General features: G+C 38.2%; 2 protein-coding genes across 4 annotated transcripts in view; one reads left to right on the top strand and one right to left on the bottom strand.

Moving 5' to 3' along the window:
• MRE11 (MRE11 homolog, double strand break repair nuclease) overlaps window positions 1-14,710 on the bottom strand; it is a gene marked incomplete at both ends in the record, with an annotated part of 59,196 nt that extends 44,486 nt beyond the window's left edge. For all 3 annotated transcript variants that reach the window (XM_080709848.1, XM_080709849.1, XM_080709850.1), the window contains 5 exons: window positions 915-1,056; window positions 3,037-3,124; window positions 8,099-8,259; window positions 11,737-11,869; window positions 14,691-14,710. In XM_080709848.1, coding sequence (XP_080565974.1) covers window positions 915-1,056; window positions 3,037-3,124; window positions 8,099-8,259; window positions 11,737-11,869; window positions 14,691-14,710 — 544 coding nt within the window. The remainder of the gene's footprint in view (window positions 1-914; window positions 1,057-3,036; window positions 3,125-8,098; window positions 8,260-11,736; window positions 11,870-14,690) is intronic.
• Window positions 14,711-17,975: 3,265 nt separating this feature from the next.
• Window positions 17,976-21,134, top strand: ANKRD49 (ankyrin repeat domain 49; the record flags this gene model as incomplete). The annotated part of the gene is made up of 2 exons (XM_080719842.1): window positions 17,976-18,233; window positions 20,673-21,134. The coding sequence occupies 2 exons, from the start codon at window positions 17,976-17,978 to the stop codon at window positions 21,132-21,134; spliced, it is 720 nt and encodes a 239-aa protein (XP_080575968.1).
• Window positions 21,135-21,813: the final 679 nt, after the last annotated feature.

Genomic DNA, 21,813 nt, shown 5'->3' with positions numbered 1-21,813 from the left:
AAAGCAAATTTCTAATTATTAGATGGCTCGTAGACTAGACTAGCGTCTAACAGATGTATAATATGAGTCACTAATGCATGCAAAATATATAATCTGAAACTTTCTAGCAGACACATTAAAACAAGTAAAAAGAAAAATTTAATTTCAATGTATTTAATCTGTTTAAATAAAGATATTTTATATTTTTCATAAGTCTTTGAAATCGTGTATATTTTACATTTGTAGCATATCACAATTCATATCACTAGCCATATTTCAAGTTCTCAATATCTACACAAAGCAAGTAGTTCCCATGTTGGAGAGTGATACTCTAGACCTTCTAAAGACTTCTAAGAGACCAAAGTGAAACTTTCCTTATTATTCTATATTCTAACATTTAGGAATCCCAAAGTCTTAAAGGGGGTGGGGGGGACCTCAAACAATAGAAAAAAGGAAAAATATCTTTTCACCAAAACTGCTATTTAAAACAAGTATTAACAGATATTGGTCCTTTAAATATTAAATTTTTTTTTTTACCAAAAACTTTCCAACAAGTCAAGAGTGGTGGGGCACACCTGTAATCCCAGTACTTGTGAGCCTGAGACAGGAAATAAAGCTTTAAAGCCAGCCTCACCAACTTAGAGAGGCTGTCAGCGATGTAGTGAAACCCTGTTTCAAAATAAAAAAAAAAAACAAAATAGGGCTGGGGTATAGATTGGAGGTAGAATACCCCTGGGTTCAATCCCCAGCACCACACACACAAAAAAACCAAAAAGCAAAAAAAAAACCTTCCAATATATTTTACAGTCCCCAATAAGGAATAATCAGATTTGTTCTACTTTTTCCAAAGCATTTAAAAGTTATCTCCAAAATTTCTTTTTCCAATGGTGTAGACAATTTTTATTGATATAAATAGTAAAATAAGTCCATCTTACCTAAACCATATAGAGCAATTTTTGTGCTTCCTTTTTGAAGCAAAACTGGACTAATATCTATCTTCTCCACAGACATTGACCGTCCAAAGTGATTTATAAGTCCAGCACAACTTAAAATATCCAGGGCACAGAGAGCATCTGCCTAGGCAAAATATTTCGAAAGAATATTAATGTGTATATAAAAATTTAACATCAGTGTGAATATCGTATTACCTGTTGAAAGCATATTCCATGAACTACTGGTTACTTATACCTTATCCAAAATGTTCATCACCACGAGTGTTCCAGATTTGGGGGTTTGGGGATTTTGGAATGCTTCCATAGGCTAATGTGAAAATCCAAACTCTGACATGATAAAACATTCAAAACTTTATGAGTGGCAAATTTCAGATTTTAATTTTTTTTTTTTTTTTTTTTTTGGTGGTACTAGGGATGGAGCCCAGGGACTTTCTACCGCCAGGCTACACTCCCAGACCCATTTTATATTTAATTTGGAAACAGGGTCTCACTAAGTTGCTGAGAGCCTCACTAAGTAGCTGAGGCTGGCTTTGAACCTGCACAATCCCCCTGTCTCAGCCTCCCAAGCGCTAGGATTACAAGCGTGCGCCACCACGCCCGGCTCAAATTTCAGATTTTAAAGCATTTTGGACTAGGGTTTTTCATCCTGTAGCCACAAAAAAAGATTAAAATAGTACCTTTTTTTTTTTTTTTTTTGGCGGGTTTGGGGATGGAACCCAGAGGCACTGGACCTCCAAGCTACACCCCCTGCCCTATATTTTATTCTTTATTTTGAAACAGGGTCTCACGGAGTTGCAGAGGGCCTCACTAGGTAGCTGAAGCTGTCCACAAATCGCGATCCTCTGGTCTCAGCCTCCCAAATGCTGGGATTACAAGCGTGCGCCACCACGCCCAGCTTAGTACCTTCTTAAAACAAAATTCCAACAGTAAAATTTATTTGCTGCCTTTTTTCTACTTCAGATTATAAACAGCAAATGGATCATCTACCAAATACAAAGTTAACATCTCATCACAACTCAGATGTCATGACCACTAAAAAACAAATGAGGCATAAAATAAGTGTTCTGTACTATTAAATAGACTGCTTAGAGCCTGAGGGAAAAAGACTATATATAACTAGTGACTTATAATATTAATGACCAGGAAAAACAAAAAGATACTTTGAATTTAGCAGCTTTTAGTCTTACCTCCATATCAAACAGGCAATAATCTAATTTAGATTTAAAGATGTTCACGAAACGATCACATCTTATAAGATCTTAAGAGATGTAAAAGCATTTTTTTAATGTCTATATAAATGTTACGGGTGTATTCATTCGAGTCACCCCTCCATGCCAGTCTGGTATGGAGCTGTACCTATCCTCTGTATTTCTATCTTTCTAATAAACTTCTTTAAATCTTAAAAAAAAAATAAATAAATGTTACATATTTATTCTACTCCTGGCTACTCATCATTAAACTCAGCTCTGAAATAAACGCACAGTTCATATACCAATTCTTATTCTAGATTTTTTTCCTTTGCAGTACTGGGCTACACCCTCAGCTCGATTTTTATTCTTTATTTTTTTTTGTTGTTGTTTTTGTTTTGGTTTGGTTTGATTTTTTGTGGTACTGGGGGTGAAATCCAGAGGCTTTCTACCTCCGGGCTATACTCCCAGACCTATTTTCTATTTTATTTGGAAACAGGGTCTCACTAAGTAGCTGAGGCTGACTTTGAACCTGTGCGATCCTCCTGTCTCGGCCTCCCAAGCACGGGGATTACAAGTGTGCGCCACCACGCCTGGCTTTTATTCTTTATTTTGAAACTGGGTCTCACAGAGTTGCAAAGGTCCTCACTAAGTAGCTGAGACTGTCCTGTCTCAGCCTCCCAAATGACAAGAATGCACAACCACGCCTGGCTTAGATTTTTTTTAAAAGTCCAGACCCACAAAAAAAAAAAGTCTAAAAATTAGTATAAATGTTTACATTAACAATAACAAGTTAATCAGATTTCTTGACTAGATGTGACTACAAATTGCTGGGGAAAGGGAAAGAGTGTTTTCCACAGATAAAGTAAACTGATCATTTCTAAAATTTCAACAGACTACAAGAAAACAATAATTACCCCTGTGGGATCATCATGATTGCCATGAATACTGAACACTGGAATTGAAATGTTGAGATTGCCATCTTGGTAGTTCACCCATGGAAACCTTAGAAAAAAAAATAAAGTTCTATAAGTAACAAAAACTATTTGCCAAGATCCTCCTCCCAAACATCAACGCAGCCATAGGCATACTATGATCTAAACTGGCAAAGGACCACTAGTTTAGAGCTTTAGAGAAAAAAAATATAGACAACAGAGTTCATTTCAATTCAAGTTTAAAAATACCTCACAAAGTACATTTTAATGAAAATCAGCAACAATAAATGGTGCTTGCTAACTATATGAAAGAGTGGTCTAGCTGATTAATGAGAAGTTAACAGGCCTCTAATAGTTTGAAAAACTTTTGTTTAAGGTTTATGTTTGTCTTGGGAGAACAGGAGAAAACACATGTACTTTTGGAATCCAAAAGATCAAGATTATCAATCCCAGCTCAATTACCTCCTACCTGTGCAAGTTAATCTCCCACCCACATCTGTACCCAGCCATGCAGCTCCTTTTCTCAGAGACAAATTTCTATGCCATCTTTTCATCTTGTCATTTAACCTATTTTGGAAATCACTCCATAGTAGCACTGTATATGAAGAAGTCCCTTCTGCTTTTTGTCGCCTCAGTTCTCTACTGTGTGGTTTGCTATATTATACTTAAGCAGTGTCCTACCAATGGACACTGAGACTCTTTCTAGTTTTCTGTCTTCTGTAAAAATGAGTTATTCTGCACAAAGGTTGCCTTTGTGAAAGTGTATTTATAGGAAAATACTTAATGAGAACTGTTGGGGTCTGTGCACTTGTAATTTTGATAACTACTGCCAACTTCCCTCCTTAAAGGTTGTTCACATTTACACGTAATATCAATGATAATGCATCAGAAGGATGGTTTCCCCTAGCCTCACCAACCAAACCAAAACCACCTAGAATCCTTGCTCAAAAGCTACCAAAAACTACTTCCAGGCAAAAGAAATGAAATATAAAAATCAACAGCGATCAATGAAATAAACATGTCCATACAGGTGAGGTGAGCAATTTAAAAATAGAATGCAGTGTAAAAATAAGGTTAAAAAAAAGAAGAAAACAATACTCAAATTCTAGCCAGGTCTGGTAGCACATGCCTGTAATCTCAGTGATGAGAGAGGCTGAAAAGGAGACTCTCCAGTTAGAGGCCAGTCTAGACAATTTAGTGAGACCTACCTCAGAAAAAGCGAGGGATGTAACTGAGTATTAAAGTGACATTGGGTTCCATCCCTAGTAACAGAAGGTGGGAGGGACCTAAGTTTTAGATTTGAAAGGATAGACACTCTGATCAGAATTCTTAACATATTACATAAATCTTTTAGAATTCAATTCTATACTCAACTAAGAAAACAAGACATTTTCTTACAAATAAAATATCAAAAATTTACCTGTAATGTAAACTCATTTATAAAAAATATTTCTCCCAACATATTAATCACACTGGTGGTTTTAACATGTGTCCATAAATTATCTGATATTCCTCCCTCCAGAAGTGGAATTTAATTCCCTACCTTTGCTTATGGGCCGTACTTAGGAACTCACTTCTAATAAAGAGCAAATGGAAAGGAAAAAAATAACTTTCTTGTGGAGAATTCTGGCAGGCACCCTCTTAGGTTAACATCACCAGTAATAAGTCCTTGCAATGTATGACACTATGAGATATTCCCTCTGATAGTCTTCCTTCAAACTCATAATCAATCCAGAGAAAACCTCAACTGAGAGATATTCTTTTTTTATAATATGCTTTTATTGATGCATTATATTCTCACATTATAATATAAATTATGAGAGACATTCTATAAGACACCTGACTAGTATTTTTTTAAATATCAGGGTCATAAAAGACAAGGAAAGACTGAGAATTTGACACAAGCTAAAGGAGACTGAGGAAAATTTTCAATTAAATGCAATGAAGTTTTTTGGGTTTTAGGGGGGGTTTGCAGGTCTGGAGATGGAACCCAGTGCCATTCAACCTCCAAGCTGCACCTTCTGCCTTATTTTTTATCTTAATTTTGAAACAAGATTCTCACTAAGTTGCAGAGGGCCTAAGTAGCTGAGGCTGTCCACGAACTGCAATTCTCCAGTCTCAGCCTCCAAAATGCCAGGATTATAAGCATGTGCCACCACGCCTGGCTCATAAAGTATTTTGTATAGTATTTAAGAAAAAGACATGATACTATCTTTACCATATAATGTTCTAGATGAATATCCTAAATCCTATAAGCACAAGTCTTAAAAAGAATATATTTGACTACATCAAAATTAAATAGTTCTAAGTTCTTCATATATTCTGAATATTGGTCTTCTATCAGAGAAGGAGCTGGCAAACATTTTCTCCCATTCTGTAGACTCTCCAGACTCTTGATTGTTCCCTTTGCAGCACAAAAGCTTTTTAATTTAATGCCATTTACGAATTTTCCCTGAGATTTAGGATCTTATTGAGGGAACTCTCCACCAATGCCTATATGTTGGAGAGTTGGTCCTGTGCCCTCTCTAGTAATTGTCTCTGGTCTAATTTCTAGGTCTTTTACCCATCTTGAGTTGACTATTGTGCAAGTTAAGAAACTGGGGTCTACTTCCATTATTCTACATATGAATGACCAGCTTTTGTGCTCGCTTCGGCAGCACATGTACTAAAATTGAAATGAATGACCAGCTTCCCCAGCACCATTTGTTTATAAGGATGTTTTTCTACAGTGTATTTTTTCAGTATCTTCGTTAAAAATTTCATAACCCAATTTAAAAAATGGGCAACTGAGCTGAATAGACACTTCTCCAGAAAGAAAAAAAAAAAAAAAACATAACCAATAAATATATGAAAAAAGTTCTACATCATTACCAATCAGGAAAATGCACATCAAAACTAAACTGAGATTACATCTAACTTCAATTTCAATGGCAATACAAAGAATACAAACAATAATAAATGCTGGCAAAGGGCCGGGTGTGGTGGCACACACTTATAATCCCAGCATTCAAGAGATGGAGACCGGAGGATCAGGGTTCATAGACAGCCTCAGTTACTTAGTGAGACCTTGTATCAAAAATAAGAAGACTTAAAAAAAAAAAAAAAGTAGGGCTGGGGGCATAGCTCAGAGGTAGAATGCCCCTGGGTTCCATCCCCAGTACTATATATATAATAAAAAAAAATGTTGGCAAGGATGAGGTAGGATTGCAAATTAGTACAGCTGATAAGGTGATCAGTATTGAAATTCCACAGAAGCCTGGGAATGGAAGCCACCACATCACCCAGCTATATCACTCCTGGGTATCTTTCCCAAGGAACTGAAGTCAGAATACTACAGTGATACTTGCATATCTAGGTTTATAGCACAATTCACACAAGCCAAATTACAAAACCAGCCTGGGTGTTGGTCAACATATGAAATGATTACAGAGAATAACATATGGAATGATTACAGACACACACACAGAGACAATGGACTCTACTATGTCATGAAGACATTTGCAGGAAAACAGATGAAGCTGAGAGAATATTATGTTAAGCGAGATTAGCCAGTCATAGAAGGTGAAAGGTTGTATGTTTTCTCTCATATGTAGAAGCCAAAGAGAAACTAGGAGACAAAAGGGACTTCAGATAAGTGAGGATCAGTATGAACAGAATCATGAAAGGGGATTTGCTGAGGAAGGTGGGGAGGGGGGAAAATAAGACTTGAGGAAGAAAACAGGTCAAATAATGATGTTCACGTGTGAAGTTATCAATACCAATCTCAATCAGCACAGAGAATGGGAGGGAATGGGATGAGACCCAGAGGGAAACATATCAAGTACTGTGTACATGTGTGCTCGTATCACTAAGAACCTCATTATGATGTGCAACTACAATGCGCAAAGAAGAGCATGTTGTAAAGAGTTAAGCTTGGCATGGTGCTACACACCTATAATCCCAGTACTTGGGAGGCTGAGACAGGAGGATCACAGGTTCAATGCTAGCCTCAGCAACTTAGCAAGGCCTTGTTGCTTAATTAAAAAATCAAACAAGGTTGGAGGGTGTAGAGATAGAATGTCCCTCTGTTCAATCCCTAGCACCCCCACACACACACAAAATTAAAAAGTTCTGGCAACAAAAGACCCCACAAACAAAGTCAAAAGGCAAGCTACTGACAGGCAAATTATATATATATATATATATATATATATATATATATATATATATATATGCCTATAAATATATATATATATCAGGCAAATATATATATGCCAAACAAAAGCTTAGCACCTAGAATATAGAAATAACTTGTGAAAGTCAGATAGGAAAAGACAAAACAAAAATACTAATTTTTAAAATAGACAAAGGAAGCTAGGGGTGGTGGCACATGCTTGTAATCCCAGGATTTGGGAGGCTAAGACAGGAGGATCTCAGTTGGAGAACAGTCTCAGCTACTTAGTGGGGCCATTTGCAATTCAATGAGACCCTGTTTCAAAATAAAGAATAAAAAAATAGGGCTGAGGGTGTAGCTAGGAGGTAAAAAGCCCCTGGGTTCCATGCCCAGCACTGCAAAAGAAAAAAGAAAAAAGAAAAAAAAGAGACAAAGGAAATGAACAAGAAAATTTCAGAGAAGATATTAAAAAATGAGATGTTTAGTCCCAATATTAGGAAGAGAAATATAAATTTATACAATAATATACAGAAAATTCATGGTACATTTACCATGAAAATAGCTTATAATGAAATAAAATGGCTATGTATATATATTTTTTTATTTTGTGGGTCTGGGGATGGAACCCAGGGGCATTCGACCTCCAAGCTACACCCCGGCCCTATTTTTTATTCTTTGAGACAGGGTCTCACTAAGGTGTGGAGGGCCTCACTAAGTAAGTAGATGAGGCTGTCCGCAAACCTCAATCCTCCGGTCTCAGCCTCCTGAATGCTAGAATTACAAGCATGCGCCACCACGCCCGGCATGGCTAAAATTTTTAATGCGTTTATATATATATATGTTATGCAGAAAAGATATGTAACATTCACTCAAACACATAAATATACTTACTTACTAAATCCAAAGTTGACTGATTGATCACTGATGATTTCAAATTGTACAGGACGATCACCCATACAATATTTTCTTAATAACTCAAGGCAGGTGTATAATGTTTTTCTTGAGGGCTTATTTTCATGGAAAAGATCACCACCTAATAAAATAAAATCCACCTAATCAAGAGAAAATGGTGTTAAAATTAGTAGGTTTTATGGGTAAAAAAAAAAAAAATTTTTTTTTTTTTTTGCGGTACTACAGATTAAACCCAGAGGCATATACCTACAAGCTACACTGCTAGCCCCATTTTTTATTCTTTATTTTGAAACAGGGTCTCACTGAGTTGCAAGGGCCTCTCTCAAAGTAGCTGAGGCCGGCCGAGAACCCGGATCCTCCTCTCTCAGCCTCCCAAATGCTGGGATTACAAGCATGCACCACCACGCCCAGCTGGTAAAATATTTTAAGCTATATGTGAAAGAGGTGGAAAAAACTTCACAAAATACACTATTATATATGGCAATTTAAAATTTCTTATTTCATTTATTCAAAGGGCCTTTTAATCTAGTAATTAATCTAGCTCCATTTTAGGCTCATAAGCCACTTTCAAGTTGCTATACCAAGTCCCTGACTCAGGTTACCCATGGTGATTATATTTCTCTTTCTAAAATTCAAATCAAACATAAACTTAGCACTTTAACAGAACATACAGAAGAGATACAAGTTCAATCCTAAATTACTTATTCAATTATTTATAGCGTTCTTACAGACTGTGGTAGCTAAGGAAATAGCAATTTAAAAAACAGATTATGTTCCTGCCCTCATTAAATGCTATATGCAATACACTGTACTAAGTCCTGAGGATATAATGAATAAAATATGACCACTATCCCTTATGTTCAAATTCTGGAAGAGGAGACAAACTAGTATACGCTTAAAAAATAAGTCAAACTCTGGCATGCACTAGAATGGGTATATAAATGAGCAGCGATGACACTGTAATGAATTCTGTGGGAAGAACATTCATCTGAGGGCAGAAAATCCAGGAGAAATGTACGAACATGGTGGCATTTGAGTGGCAAATGAAAGCTAAATGAGATTTTGAGAAAGAACATTCTAGAAACAACATCAGGGAAGAAGGGCAATCACACAGAAAAAAGTCCAATGTGGTTGCAAGCATACAATCTACCTAAAAAAATTAATTTTTTTTTTTTTTTTTTTTTTTTTTTGTGTGTGTGTGTGTCTGGGGATGGAACCCAGGGGCATTCGACTGCTGAGCTACACCCCCGCCCAATTTTTTATTCTTTATTTTGAAACCATGTCTCACTAAGTTGCAGAGGACCTCACTAAGTAGCTGAGGCTGTCTGCAAACCGTGATCCTCCAGTCTCAGCCTCCCAAATGCTGAGATTATAAGCGTGCGCCACCATGCCCAGCAGCAAAAATTAATTTATGAACCCTGAAGCCAGGAATGGTGGCACACTCCTATAATTTCAGGGAGGTTGAGAACTACAGATTCATGGCCAACCTCAGCAACTTAGCGAGACCTTGTTCAAAATAAGAGGGATTACGCACCTGGGTTCAATCCCTAGTACCAAAAAAAAAAAAAAAAAAAAAGTATAGAAGAAACAAAACCAAACCAAACATATAAAACTATATTAGGGAGATAATGGGTGTCACTTGGAAGATGAAGTTCTGGAAATTGGCTGCATAATAATGTGAATGTACTTAACACTATTGAACAATATACTTACAAAAAGTTAAGATGGTGAATTTTATGTTAGGTATATTCTGTTATAGTTTAAAAGTTTTTTAATATTTTTTAAAACTGCCTTGTGGCTCCAGAGAACCGTGAATAGTATTCCTGCCAAAAGTACAGAACCTTAATCAAATCTTGAGGAAATACCAGGTATACGGTATAGCCATTTAGAGAAAAGGACACAAAATAATCAGGCTGTACGCTACAAAATTATCAGAGTCCTAAGAGACAAAGGCATCTTGAGCAAATGTACCCAATTAAAAGAGATGAAAGAGGCATGGCAGCCAACCTTGGTGACACACACCTGAAATTCCAGTACGTGGGAGGCAGAGACAGGAGGCTCTCAGGTTTGTTGCTAGCCTCAGCAACTTAGCAAAGCCTTGGAAAATGAGTGAGACCTTATTTCAGAAAAATAAAAAATTAATAGGACTGGGGGTACGGTTCAAAGGTCAAATGCTCCCTAGGTTCTACCCCCAGTACAAAAAAAAAAAAAAAAAAAGAAAGAGAGAGAGAAAGAAAGAAAGAAAGAAAGAAAGAAAGAAAGAGGAGGAGGAGCAGGAGGAGGAGCAAGAGGGGGAGGGAGAGGAGAAAGACAGACACATGACAACCAAATGCACATGTAATCCTGGCTACCTGGGTCCTGAGGCCACCTAACTGCCCCTAAATTGTTATAAAAGACATTACTGAAATAATGACAATATAAATCAAAGCTACATAATAGTATTTAATCAACATTATTTTCCTCTCTAATTCAGTTTACCTGTATATTCCTTGAAACCAGAAATTATGATAATCTTTTCATCAAATAGAAATTACGAAAAAACTACACATTCATTATGCACTCCATTAATATTTTTTAATTTTTTTGGAACAGAGTCTCTGTAAGTTGCAGAGGGTCTAAGTTGCTAAGGCTAGTCTCGAACCTGCAATGTTCCTCCTGTCTCATCCTCATCCCCTACGGGGATTACATAAGTGCACATCACCATGTTGGGTTCATTTTATGTTGAAACAGGGCCTCACTAAGTTGCCAAGACTGGCCTTGAACCTGCGATCGTCCTGTCTCAGTCTCCCAAGTACTGCGATTACGGGCCCACGCCACCAAGCCCGGCTAATATTTTTTAATTTTAAGACTGTTTACCAGCCAGGTACTGTAGTGCACAGCTGTAATCCCAATGCTTGGGAGGCTAAGCCAGGAGGATCGCAGTTTCAAGATCAGCATCAGTAACCTAGTGAGGCTCTCAGCAGCCTAGCGAGACCCTGTTTCAAAACAAAAAATAAAAAGGCTAGAACAGCCGGGCGTGGTGGCGCACGCTTATAATCCCCGCGCTTGGGAGGAGGAGACAGGAGGATCGCGCAGGTTCAAAACCAGCTGCGCTGGCTTAAGAGACCCTGTTTCCAAATAAAAACATAAAAATAGGTCTGGGAGTGTAGTCCGGAGGTAGAAGGGCTTCCAGGAACCCCAGTACCACCAAAAAAAAAAGAAACCAACTATTTACCAAAGTAGCTCACAAAGCACTGAATTTGTTTTGAACTTTTAGTATATTGATATGTAAGCAGGCCATGTTAACACAAGAGTCTACAAAAATAAATCTAAAATCTAACTTAAAAGAACCTGATGACTAAGCTGGGCGTGGTGGCGCACGCTTGTAATCCCCGCACTTGGGAGGCTGAGACAGGAGGATTGCACAGGTTCGAAGCCAGCCTCAGCTATTTAGTGAGGCTCTCAGCAACTTAGGGAGACCCTGTTTCCAAAATATAAATGGGTCTGGGAATATAGGCTGGAGGTAGGAAGCCTCTGCGTTCCACCCCCAGTACCACCAAAAAAATAAATAAATAAAAAAAAGAACCTGATGACTAAAGAAATAAAGTAGGAATTGCACAAATGTAAACCAAACTCACTTCATTTTCCTGAGCAAGTCTTAAAATTTCATCAAGTGTCACAAATGTATCATTTCCTCTGACTGCATCTTTCTCCATAAATCCAAGATGAATATCAGTTGCAATTAAGATTTTAAATGTATTTTCATCATCACTGTAGTAAAAACAAAAAAGAAAAGATATTTCAATAGAATGCAGTAAAAGAATAGTCAATAAAACTGAGATTTAAGCATAAAATAACAGTAGTTTGGAGTAAAATCAGTTTAATTTTTATTGGTATATTATATAAAATCATTTTTCTAGACTTAAACTTGGTATGAAAATGTGAAGTATGACCTTTAACATCAAATAGTTTTCCTAACTACTGATACAGAACAAATGTGCACTTTTTTTTTTTTTTTAAGTGGTATTGGGGATGGAACCCTTCTATCTCCGGGCTACACTCCCAGACCTATTTTATATTTATTTGGAAACAGGGTCTCTTAAGCCAGCAAGGCCGGCTTCGAACCTGTGCAATCCTCCTGTCTCTGCCTCCCAAGCACAGGGATTATAAGCGTGCGCCACCACGCCCGGCCAAATGTGCACATTTTAAAAGATTCTGTACATCTGCTTCAAAAATACACAACTGTTATAAGCAGTTTTGTACACTTTTATGTAACTCAGACCTAAAACCTTGTTTGTTTTCCTATTCTGTTCCTCCACAAAAATCCAAATGGTGCTATATGTGGTGGCTTATGCTTGAGATCCCAGTATTTGGGAAGCTGAGACAGGAAGATTTCTGGTTCAAAATCACTCTCAGTATCTTAGCAAGGCTCTCAGCAACTTAGTGAAATACTGTTTCAAAATAAAAAATAGAATAAGCCAGGCGTGTTGGTGCACACTTGTAATCCCCGCGCTTGGGAGGCTGAGACAGGAGGATCGGACAGGTTCGAAGCCAGCCTCAGCTACGTAGTGAGGCTCTCAGCAACTTAGTGAGACCCTCTTTCCAAATAAAATATAAAATGGGTCTGGGAGTGTAGCCCAGAGGTAGAAAGCCTCTGGGTTCCACCCCCAGTACCACCAAAATAAATAAATAAATAAATAAATAAATAAATAAATAAATAAATAAATAAAAATAAATAAATAAAAAATAGAATATATCTGAGGGTATAGCTCAGAGGTAGAATGCCCCTGGATTCTATCTCAAATACCCCCCCCCAAAAGAGGCTTTGGTTCCTATTTCTATACTTGGTTTATCTGATTTTGTACCTTATAAAAAAATCAAATTTAAAAAAACCTTCCCCTATGGCTTCTTGGCCTTTTGGCTATGATCAAGTGTAGTAAAAGCCTTCCTCTAAATTTATAAGCAGATTTTTAAACTAATATGCTACTAACTTCCATTCAGGCCCCTGAAAACTCTTGTTTACTCTACTCTCTAAACAAAGTTAGTTAATTTTTCATTAATAAATTTGGCCAAGTAAGGACAGAGAATTTTTAACTTTAAAAAATCTGGTAAAAAGTCCTTCCATGTGAAACAGAAATGCACTAGTTGTTAAATTAGTTTCTTAAACTTAGTATAGTTTTTAATTCTTTAAAATACTTTTATATTTATGATCTAGTATCAATTCCCACAGGTAGAAAGGCAGGCATTATTATCTCTGAAGGTTAGACAGGAAAATTAACTGATTTATCAAACAACTAATGGCAGAAATAGGACTAAAAGCCATAAGGAAATTTAGGCTATTTTAACTAAACTATAATGAACTTTAAAAATGTTGCATATCTCCAAAATCCAAATCTTTATATACAAAAGGCATTTCCAGAAAGATTTCTCTTTCTTTTTGTTTTTTCTTTTTGCAGTACTGGGAATGGAACCCAGGGGTATTCTATCTCCAAGCTACCCCAGGCCTAATTTTTATTCTTTATTTTGAAGGGTCTCACTGAGTTGCAAAGGGCCTCACTAAGTAGTTAAAGCTGTCCACGAACTGCGATCCTCCTGTCTCAGCATCCCAAGTGCTGGGATTACAAGCGTGGGACACCACACTTGGCTCAAAAATATTTCTCTTCAGAAACTTCAAAAATGATATGCACAAAGTTCTGATTACTATACACAAACTTTTCAGGTCACATTACTACATGCTTCCACAGCAATGTATAAAGTATTTTCACATGAATTCTCTCATTGGAACCTCAAAGTTAGCCAGGAGCAGTAGCATACACTTAAAATCCCAGTACTTGGGAGGCTGAGACAGGATGATCACCCGTTAGAAATCACTGTGTAGTAATTTAATGAGCCCCTATTTCAAAATAAAAAAAATATAAAGGGCTGAGGGTACAGCTCAGTAGTAAAGTGCCCCTGGTAACACACACACACACACACACACACACACACACACCCCACTCATACACACACTCACTCATACTCAAAACTCATAATAATCTGAGGATAGTATCATTCCAATTATACAAATGAAGAAACTGAGGTAAGGTTCAGGGAACTACTACTGACTTACCCAAGGTCACAATGTCAGTTCTGACTAAGGACTTGGAACCAAGGTGAAAGACCCCCAATTCTAAAGCTTTACACTTCTTTTATTTCCATTCTATTCAAATTCACTTTCAATGTATTAATACTAGAACAATTTATTCTAAAACCCCGCTTAAAACTACACTAGTAAAAAAAAATTCCTTATGAAAATTAAAGGGTATTTATAGTTTTAATATTTTAAGACAAAGTCTAATAACATAAACTTACATACTATGACACTATAAAAATTACTGCAAGACTCCAATCTATAGCTCCATATTATTTTCAGTTAATAAATATTTAGTCTTTTAAACAGTCCAAATATTCTTTATGATGACTAACACTTCTATTCACAGGCAAGTTCCTTAATACTCCTAATTTATTAAATAAGTTTCCTTTTAAGGTGATCATAAGTTGACAGACTTTAGAAACCCAAAGTAACAAAAGATTCCAGAAATCAAAGGCTTACAGTGCATCTGCAGGACTCATGTTTATGGTCAGTTAGTAGAGCTCCTTGGGACCAAGTTCCTCTCCAAGTGTCCCTGTGTCCTGTGTTCAAATATGTCGAAGAGGGAGGGGAAAAAAACAAAACAATTCCAAATTCTAAAAACAAGTATCTTAAAGCGCATTTTTAAAAGGCTGCACATATTTTACCAAGATGAGTTAGGATGCAGTGTTGTACCGCCTTTTTAAATAAGTAGACTGGCAATTTTGAAAGTCTTATTTTCATCTAAAAACCTATTTGCTTTTTTCCTTTAGTGAGCTAGGAAAAGAAAAATACACATCTCCATTGTCACTCTAGTTTCATTATTATGCTTTAAATCTCCTATTTTCCTTGTTCTTATGGGAAACTGATGTACATTAAAGGGCAGAAAGGGTCTCGTACGATTCTGGTTCTGCACACAACTCTGGATGTGGTTAGTGCAGAAATTAGGTTGCATACATAGAATACTCTGGAGCACCGAGGCCACCCCGTATTTCCCGCTCAAACACATGACTTTTAACCGGACGAGCTTGTTTCGGGAAAAGAAGCAAGGACCCCGCATTTAAAGCTAGAATAAATAATCAAGCACGTGGCCTGGGCAGAGAGCCTTCGAGAGCCCGCAGGGCAACTCCAAGTGGGCACGCTCTCATCCCGAGCTCCAGGCCGTGGGATCCCTCACCTCGCCCAGCCCTCTCTCCAGGACTCAGGTCCGGGCGGCGCCCTCACACCCTCCCCAGCTGGCACGGCCCATTCTTCCAAGAGTGGCAATCACTCCTCCGCCCCGAACCTAAGAAACCAGGAAGCAGATACGACTCCTAAATTATCCCACACCTGGACTCTTCAAAACCCCACCATCAAGACCCGGCGCTGTCTCCTATCAGGGAAGAACGGGCGGGATTCGTGATCAGATAAGCGAACAGCTCACGCGGAAAACCCACAGGGCCAAAACCTGAATTAGGCGCGAGAAAACAGCGTCGGCGTTTATCGCGATGCCACGTTGATGACGTACGCCGCAAATCCCCTTCTACTCTCATTGGCTGGTGGACGACGCGGGGGTCACGCCCCCTCGCAGGAGCCAATCCAGAGCAGCCTAGGGGACGAACCCGGAAGCGAGGTGGACGATGGCGATTTTTCTCTCTTAAGGTGGGTAACTTGTCCTAGTCCTGGACCGCACTTCCTGGCAGGCTGCAGAGGTTTAAATACTCTTGGTCCCGAAGAGGCGGTCAGCTGTCGACCCCGGTCGAGCCCTGGAAGCTGGACCGCGCGGTGTGCCCTAGGTCCATGGAAGCGACTTCTTCCCTCTGGGCAGTGAGGAAGGCCGCGAGCCCCGAGTGACCGGCCGCTGTCGGGAGTCGGGTTGGTGCCCTCCCCACCCCGCCCGGCCTCCGCCCTCTCCCACTCGCCAAACCCTTTACCCAAAGGCTTTATTCCTGGCTTCCCCAGATTGTCTCCCCTAGATCTCCGGGTCAAGTACATCTCCGTTGCACTGAGAGAATATTGCACAGTGGAAATAATGTGGGGCTTCTGAGTTAAAATATCTGGCCTGGCGGGGCGTGGTGGCGCACACTTGTGATCCCAGCATTCGGGAGGCTGAGGCCGTAGGATCGCGGTTCGCGGCCAGCCTCAGCTACTTAGTGAGGCTCTTCGCAACTCAGTGAGACCCTGTTTCAAAAACTAAAAAGACGAAAAGATAGGGCAGGGGGCTGTAGCTCGGAGGTAGAATGTCCCTGAGTTCCATCCCCAGTACAGGGGGAAAAAAAATTGGCCTTAAAATTTCATTGAAGGGTCCTTGATCCATGGCAAGTTGCTTTTTATCTATCCGGACTTCCTTGCGTTCACCTGTAAAATGGGGCTAATAAGGGTTCGGTTGTTGTAATCTGACCTCCGCGGGTCGATCTGTAAAATGGGACTGATAGCGCCATCAGTCACCGAATGTGAGGAATTGGTATAGCTCAGATCTTTTCTCAAAATGGAATGTTTCCTTTAAGTTAGGAAACACAACCTATTGATTCCTGATGGGATATCATCAAATAAGAATTCGGATCATTTTATTTTAAACCCTGAATCAAGGCAATGCACCTGGATTGAATTTTTAAATATACCTGGAAGTTCTTAATCAAGGCTTACATACTGGGTAAGTCTTTAAGCGCTTATTCTTAATATAGCAGCCCATCAGAATATCTCCTTCAGGAAACTTTCTTTAATCCCTTATGATAAATTATGACCTTCCTGTATACTCATAGTATTTGGATATGGTCCAGCCATACTACTTAACCATGTTGTCTTCAGAGTCACCTCCACGAGTCAGCAAGATTCTTGAGTTAAGGCAGATCTTGTTTATTATGGAATCTCAATAGCTGAGCATTTTATTCATATTTGTTGAGTGAAAAAGTGAATGACAGCTAAAGTTCAGTTCTTAACAAGGGGCCAACTATGAACTACAGTCTATAGGACTACTTTATAATGCAATGAATTTTCCCAGGCCTGAAAATATTAAAGTAGAAATAGGATAATTGTTAGGGATATTGTGATTAAGATATCTGAATTGATGACAGCTTGGGACAGATAGCCTTTTAGGAGCTGTTCTCTGTCTGAGAATCACTTGAGGTTGTCTTTTAGAAACTAGAAACTTTTGCTTCTGCCTAGATTATTTGTAAGTGTAGCTTATAAAAATTTGAATGTGCCAGGCTTGGTGGCACAAGCTTGTAATCCCTGTGCTTGGGAGGCAGAGACAGGGTCATGCAGGTTCAAAGCCAGTGGCTTAAGAGACCCTGTTTCCAAATAAAAATATAAAATAGGTCTGGGAGTGTAGCCTAGAGGTAGAAGAGTTTCTAGGAACCCCAGTACCACCAAAAAAATAAATAAATAAATAAATAATAAAATAAAAATTTGAATGTACCTGTATTTATTGTATTACATTTTTACAACTTAAAGCATAATACCGTCATACCTAAACTGATAGGTTCAAAATAATAGTTACAGCCATTGGCTTGGCAGAAAAAATAAGTGTTAGGCCATTAAAGATCATAGATAGCTAAAATAGTTTCATATTAGTATACTTAATGAATATCATGAAAAAAGCACCAAAGAGTTTAGATAAGGTTTATTTGTGCATGTTTGCAAGACTGTTATATATGCTATTGATAAAGCCTCAATTACTGTTTACTAATAATTTTTGTTTGTTTTTTCAGATACTGTGAATAAAATAAAGCAAACACAATTCCCTCTACAAAGTATTTGCAATGCATTTTATGTAGAATTGTAGTAAAAATGGAAAAAGAGAAAGTAAATGATGATGGAGAACAAGACCCAGAGAATTCCATGTACTTTTCTGAAAATTTTAACCAACTCGAATTATTGGAAACACATGGACACCTTATTCCCACTGGTTCTCAAAGTCTCTGGTCAGGCAATTCTGATGAAGATGAAGAGCAAGATGAAAATAATGAAGAGTGGTACCAATTGCAAGAAAAAAAAATGGAAAAAGATCCAAGCAAATTGCTTCTTTGGGCTGCTGAAAAAAATCGGGTAAAAACCAGAACAAAGAGGGAACCTTCATAATATGAAAATGATTGGGTTTAAAGTCAGAAAACTTGGCCCAGAACTTCTATTTGATCCATATCTTTGGGCAAATTCCAACATTTCTTAACCTCTAAATTCTTAGCTATAAAAAAAAAAAATGGCCATCATAAGCCGGGCGTGGTGGCGCACACTTGTAATCACCCACGCTTGGGAGGCTGAGACAGGAGGATTGCGCAGTTTCGAAGCCAGCCTCAGCTGGCTTAAGAGACCCTGTTTCCAAATGAAATATAAAATATGTCTGGGAGTGTAGCCCGGAGGTAGAAGGCTTCTGGGTTCCATCCCCAATACCAAAAAAAAAAAAAAAAGGCCATTATAATATTGTCTCTGTTATATAAGATTGTGAAAATCAAATGAAGCAATGTACATGAAAGTATGAAAGTACAGATTGTTATAAACTATCACATTAAGATTATTTGAGGGAATAAGGATAATTATAACTATAAAGATAGCAAGCACGATATATATTTTAAAGCAATTAGGTTGGGTCATTAGGATCAGCCTACCAGTAAGTTTCATTCAAGATAGGTGAAATGAAAAGTAACATTAATTAAATACCAACTCTAAGCTGGGCATGGTGGCTTACGCTTATAATACCAGCATTCTGGAGGCTGAGATAGGAGGATCACAGTTCAAGGACAGCCTCAGCTACTACTTAGTGAAGCCCTTTGCAACTCAGTGAGACCCTGTTTCAAAATAAAGAATAAGAACAAAATAGGCCTGGGGGTGTATCTGGGAGGTAGAATGCCCCTGGGTTCCATCCCCAGTACCACCAAAAATATATAAATAAATACCAGCTATACCTGGTTCCTTACTACATTGTTTTATTTACTCCTCACATTTAATCCCTATAAGAAAGGTAATGTTAATTTGTCCAGTGTCATCCAAGTAGAATTAGCACTAAAACTCTTTTTGCTTCCACTTGGCTACTTTCTTTCATTTTACTAAGTTCTCCAAACTAATAAAAGGAGATTACATTTTTGTGGGGTTTTTTTTTTTTTTTGTCAATACTGGGGATTAAACCCAGGTGCATTTCTACTACTGAAGTATACACCAGCACCTTTATATTTATTTTTGAGACAGTTTCACTAAATTGCCTAAGCTAGCCTCAAAATTCAGTCCCTTCAGCCTCCCAAGTCACTGGGATTATAGGCATGCACTACAGTACCCTACTCAATCTTACTTTTTTTTTTGCGGTACTGGAAATGGAACCCAGGGGCATTCTACCTCTGAGCTACACCCCCAGAGCCTTTTTTTTATTCTTTATTTTGAAACAGGGTCTCACTGAGCTGCAAAGGGCCTCACTAAGTACCTGTGGCTGTCTGTGAACTGCAATCCTCCTGTCTCAGCCTCCCAAATGCTGGGATTACAAGCGTGTGCCACCATGCCCAGCTGACCTTATGCTTTTTAACAGCTTTTTAGCTTCAGAGGAAGGTGCAGCCCACAAAAGGTACATAAACTAAACTAAAATCACTGCCTTGTGCTATATTTCTAAGATTGTGTTCAGAAAGACTTGAGCCCTTTAATCCCTGGATTTTCTTAAAAGAAGTTTTGTTTTTAAAAGTTTTATACACAGCCAGGTATGTTGGTACACACCTGTAATCCCAGTATTTGGAAAGCTGAGACAAGAGGATCGCAGGTTTGAAACCAGCTTCAGCAAGTTAGCAAGACTCAGCAACCTAGTGAGTACCTATTTCCAAAAAAAAGAATATAGATGGAGATGTAGCTCAAAGGTAGAACACTCCTACCTTCAACCCCCAGTATCATATACACACGAAAATGTTTTATATATTATATATTAAGATAATCCTATTATAGAAAAATTAGTATTTATAGAGGAAACAACATGAAATATAATTATAGCCCATATTCATCTAGGGCCAAAGTTTGTGTGCAATAAGCCTTAGGTAGACAGAAGTAAATGTGTGCTTTGATATTCAGAGAATCAAATTCTTAGAAGCAACTGAGTATAATTAACACTAACTTGTTCATTACTAAATCGGTTGACCACTCCCTCTAAAAAAAATCTTAATTCGCCAGGCGTGGTGGCGCATGCTTGTAATCCCCATGCTCGGGAGGCTGAGACAGGAGGATCGCGCAGGTTTGAAGCCAGCCTCAGCTGGCTTAAGAGACCCTGTTTCCAAATAAAATATAAAATAGGTCTAGGAGTGTAGCCTGGAGGTAGAAGGCCCCTAGGTTCCATCCTAGTACCACCAAAAAAAAAAAAAAAAAAAAAAAAAAAAATCTTAATTCATTTTAATTTTAAAGTTATCTGCTAACAAGTTTTTATTTAACTTAATTGAATATAAAACTGCACACTTTAATTTTCTTTATTCTGCATTGAGTTGGAATTGTAAAAGAGGTCTTTTTACTTTTTATCTTCCTCAGCTTACCACAGTACGGAGACTACTTTCTGAGAAGGCCACTCTTGTGAACACTAGGGATGAGGATGAGTATACCCCTCTCCATCGAGCAGCCTACAGCGGACACTTAGATATTGTCCGTGAGCTTATAGCACAGGGGGCAGATGTGCATGCAGTGACTGTGGATGGCTGGACACCCCTGCACAGTGCTTGCAAGTGGAATAATACCAGAGTGGCTTCTTTATTGCTTCAACATGATGCAGATATCAACGCCCAAACAAAAGGCCTCCTGACCCCCTTGCATCTTGCTGCTGGGAACAGAGAGAGCAAAGATACACTCGAGCTCCTCCTGATGAATCGTTACATCAAACCAGGTCTGAAGAATCACTTGGAAGAAACCGCCTTTGATATCGCCAGGAGAACAAGTATCTATCACTACCTCTTTGAAATTGCAGAAGGCTGTACAAATTCTTCACCTCCGTCTTAATGGTTCTAGTAATTTTATTAAGTTTCTAAGTACCAGTGCCTCCTTTGTGAGATGTAAAATATTTCCTAATACAAGGTTGACATCAAAAGTCTTACTACAGAAATCCATTGGTACTCATTATAATGTTCTCCCTAGTGAATTGTGTGACCTTGATGTTAAAATGTATTTGAACGTTTAGATATACCTTTAATGATTTCTGTGGAGTTTGTGATTTTTAAGCAATTTTAACTTAACCTTACTTAAAAACTTGACACGGGTAGTACAGAAACTGAAGATATTTTTGGTGCTGATCCAAGAGAAATGTATTTTTAAATATCCCATATCCTGATCTTTGTTGAATATTTAGTATATTGACATGTATTTTTATAAGGTGAGGTAACTCCAAATTTAATTTAAAAGTCTTAACTATTCTGGTGCAGTTCAGCTGTATTCTCTATATTACCATAGCCAGTTGCTTTCACTTTAAACTAGAAGAAGTTACATATTAGCAACTTTAATCTTTTTTTTAAATTATTCTTTTTTTTTTTTTTTTTGGTGGTACTGGGGTTCCTGGAAGCCCTTCTACCTCCGGGCTACACTCCCAGACCTATTTTTTATATTTTTATTTGGAAACAGGGTCCCTTAAGCCAGCGAGCTGGCTTCGAACCTGCGCGATCCTCCTGTCTCAGCCTCCCAAGCG

Source organism: Muscardinus avellanarius (genome assembly GCF_963383645.1).
Source record: "Muscardinus avellanarius genome assembly, chromosome: 1".
NCBI lineage: Eukaryota > Metazoa > Chordata > Mammalia > Rodentia > Gliridae > Muscardinus > Muscardinus avellanarius.
This window is presented reverse-complemented; position numbering and strand designations above follow the sequence as displayed.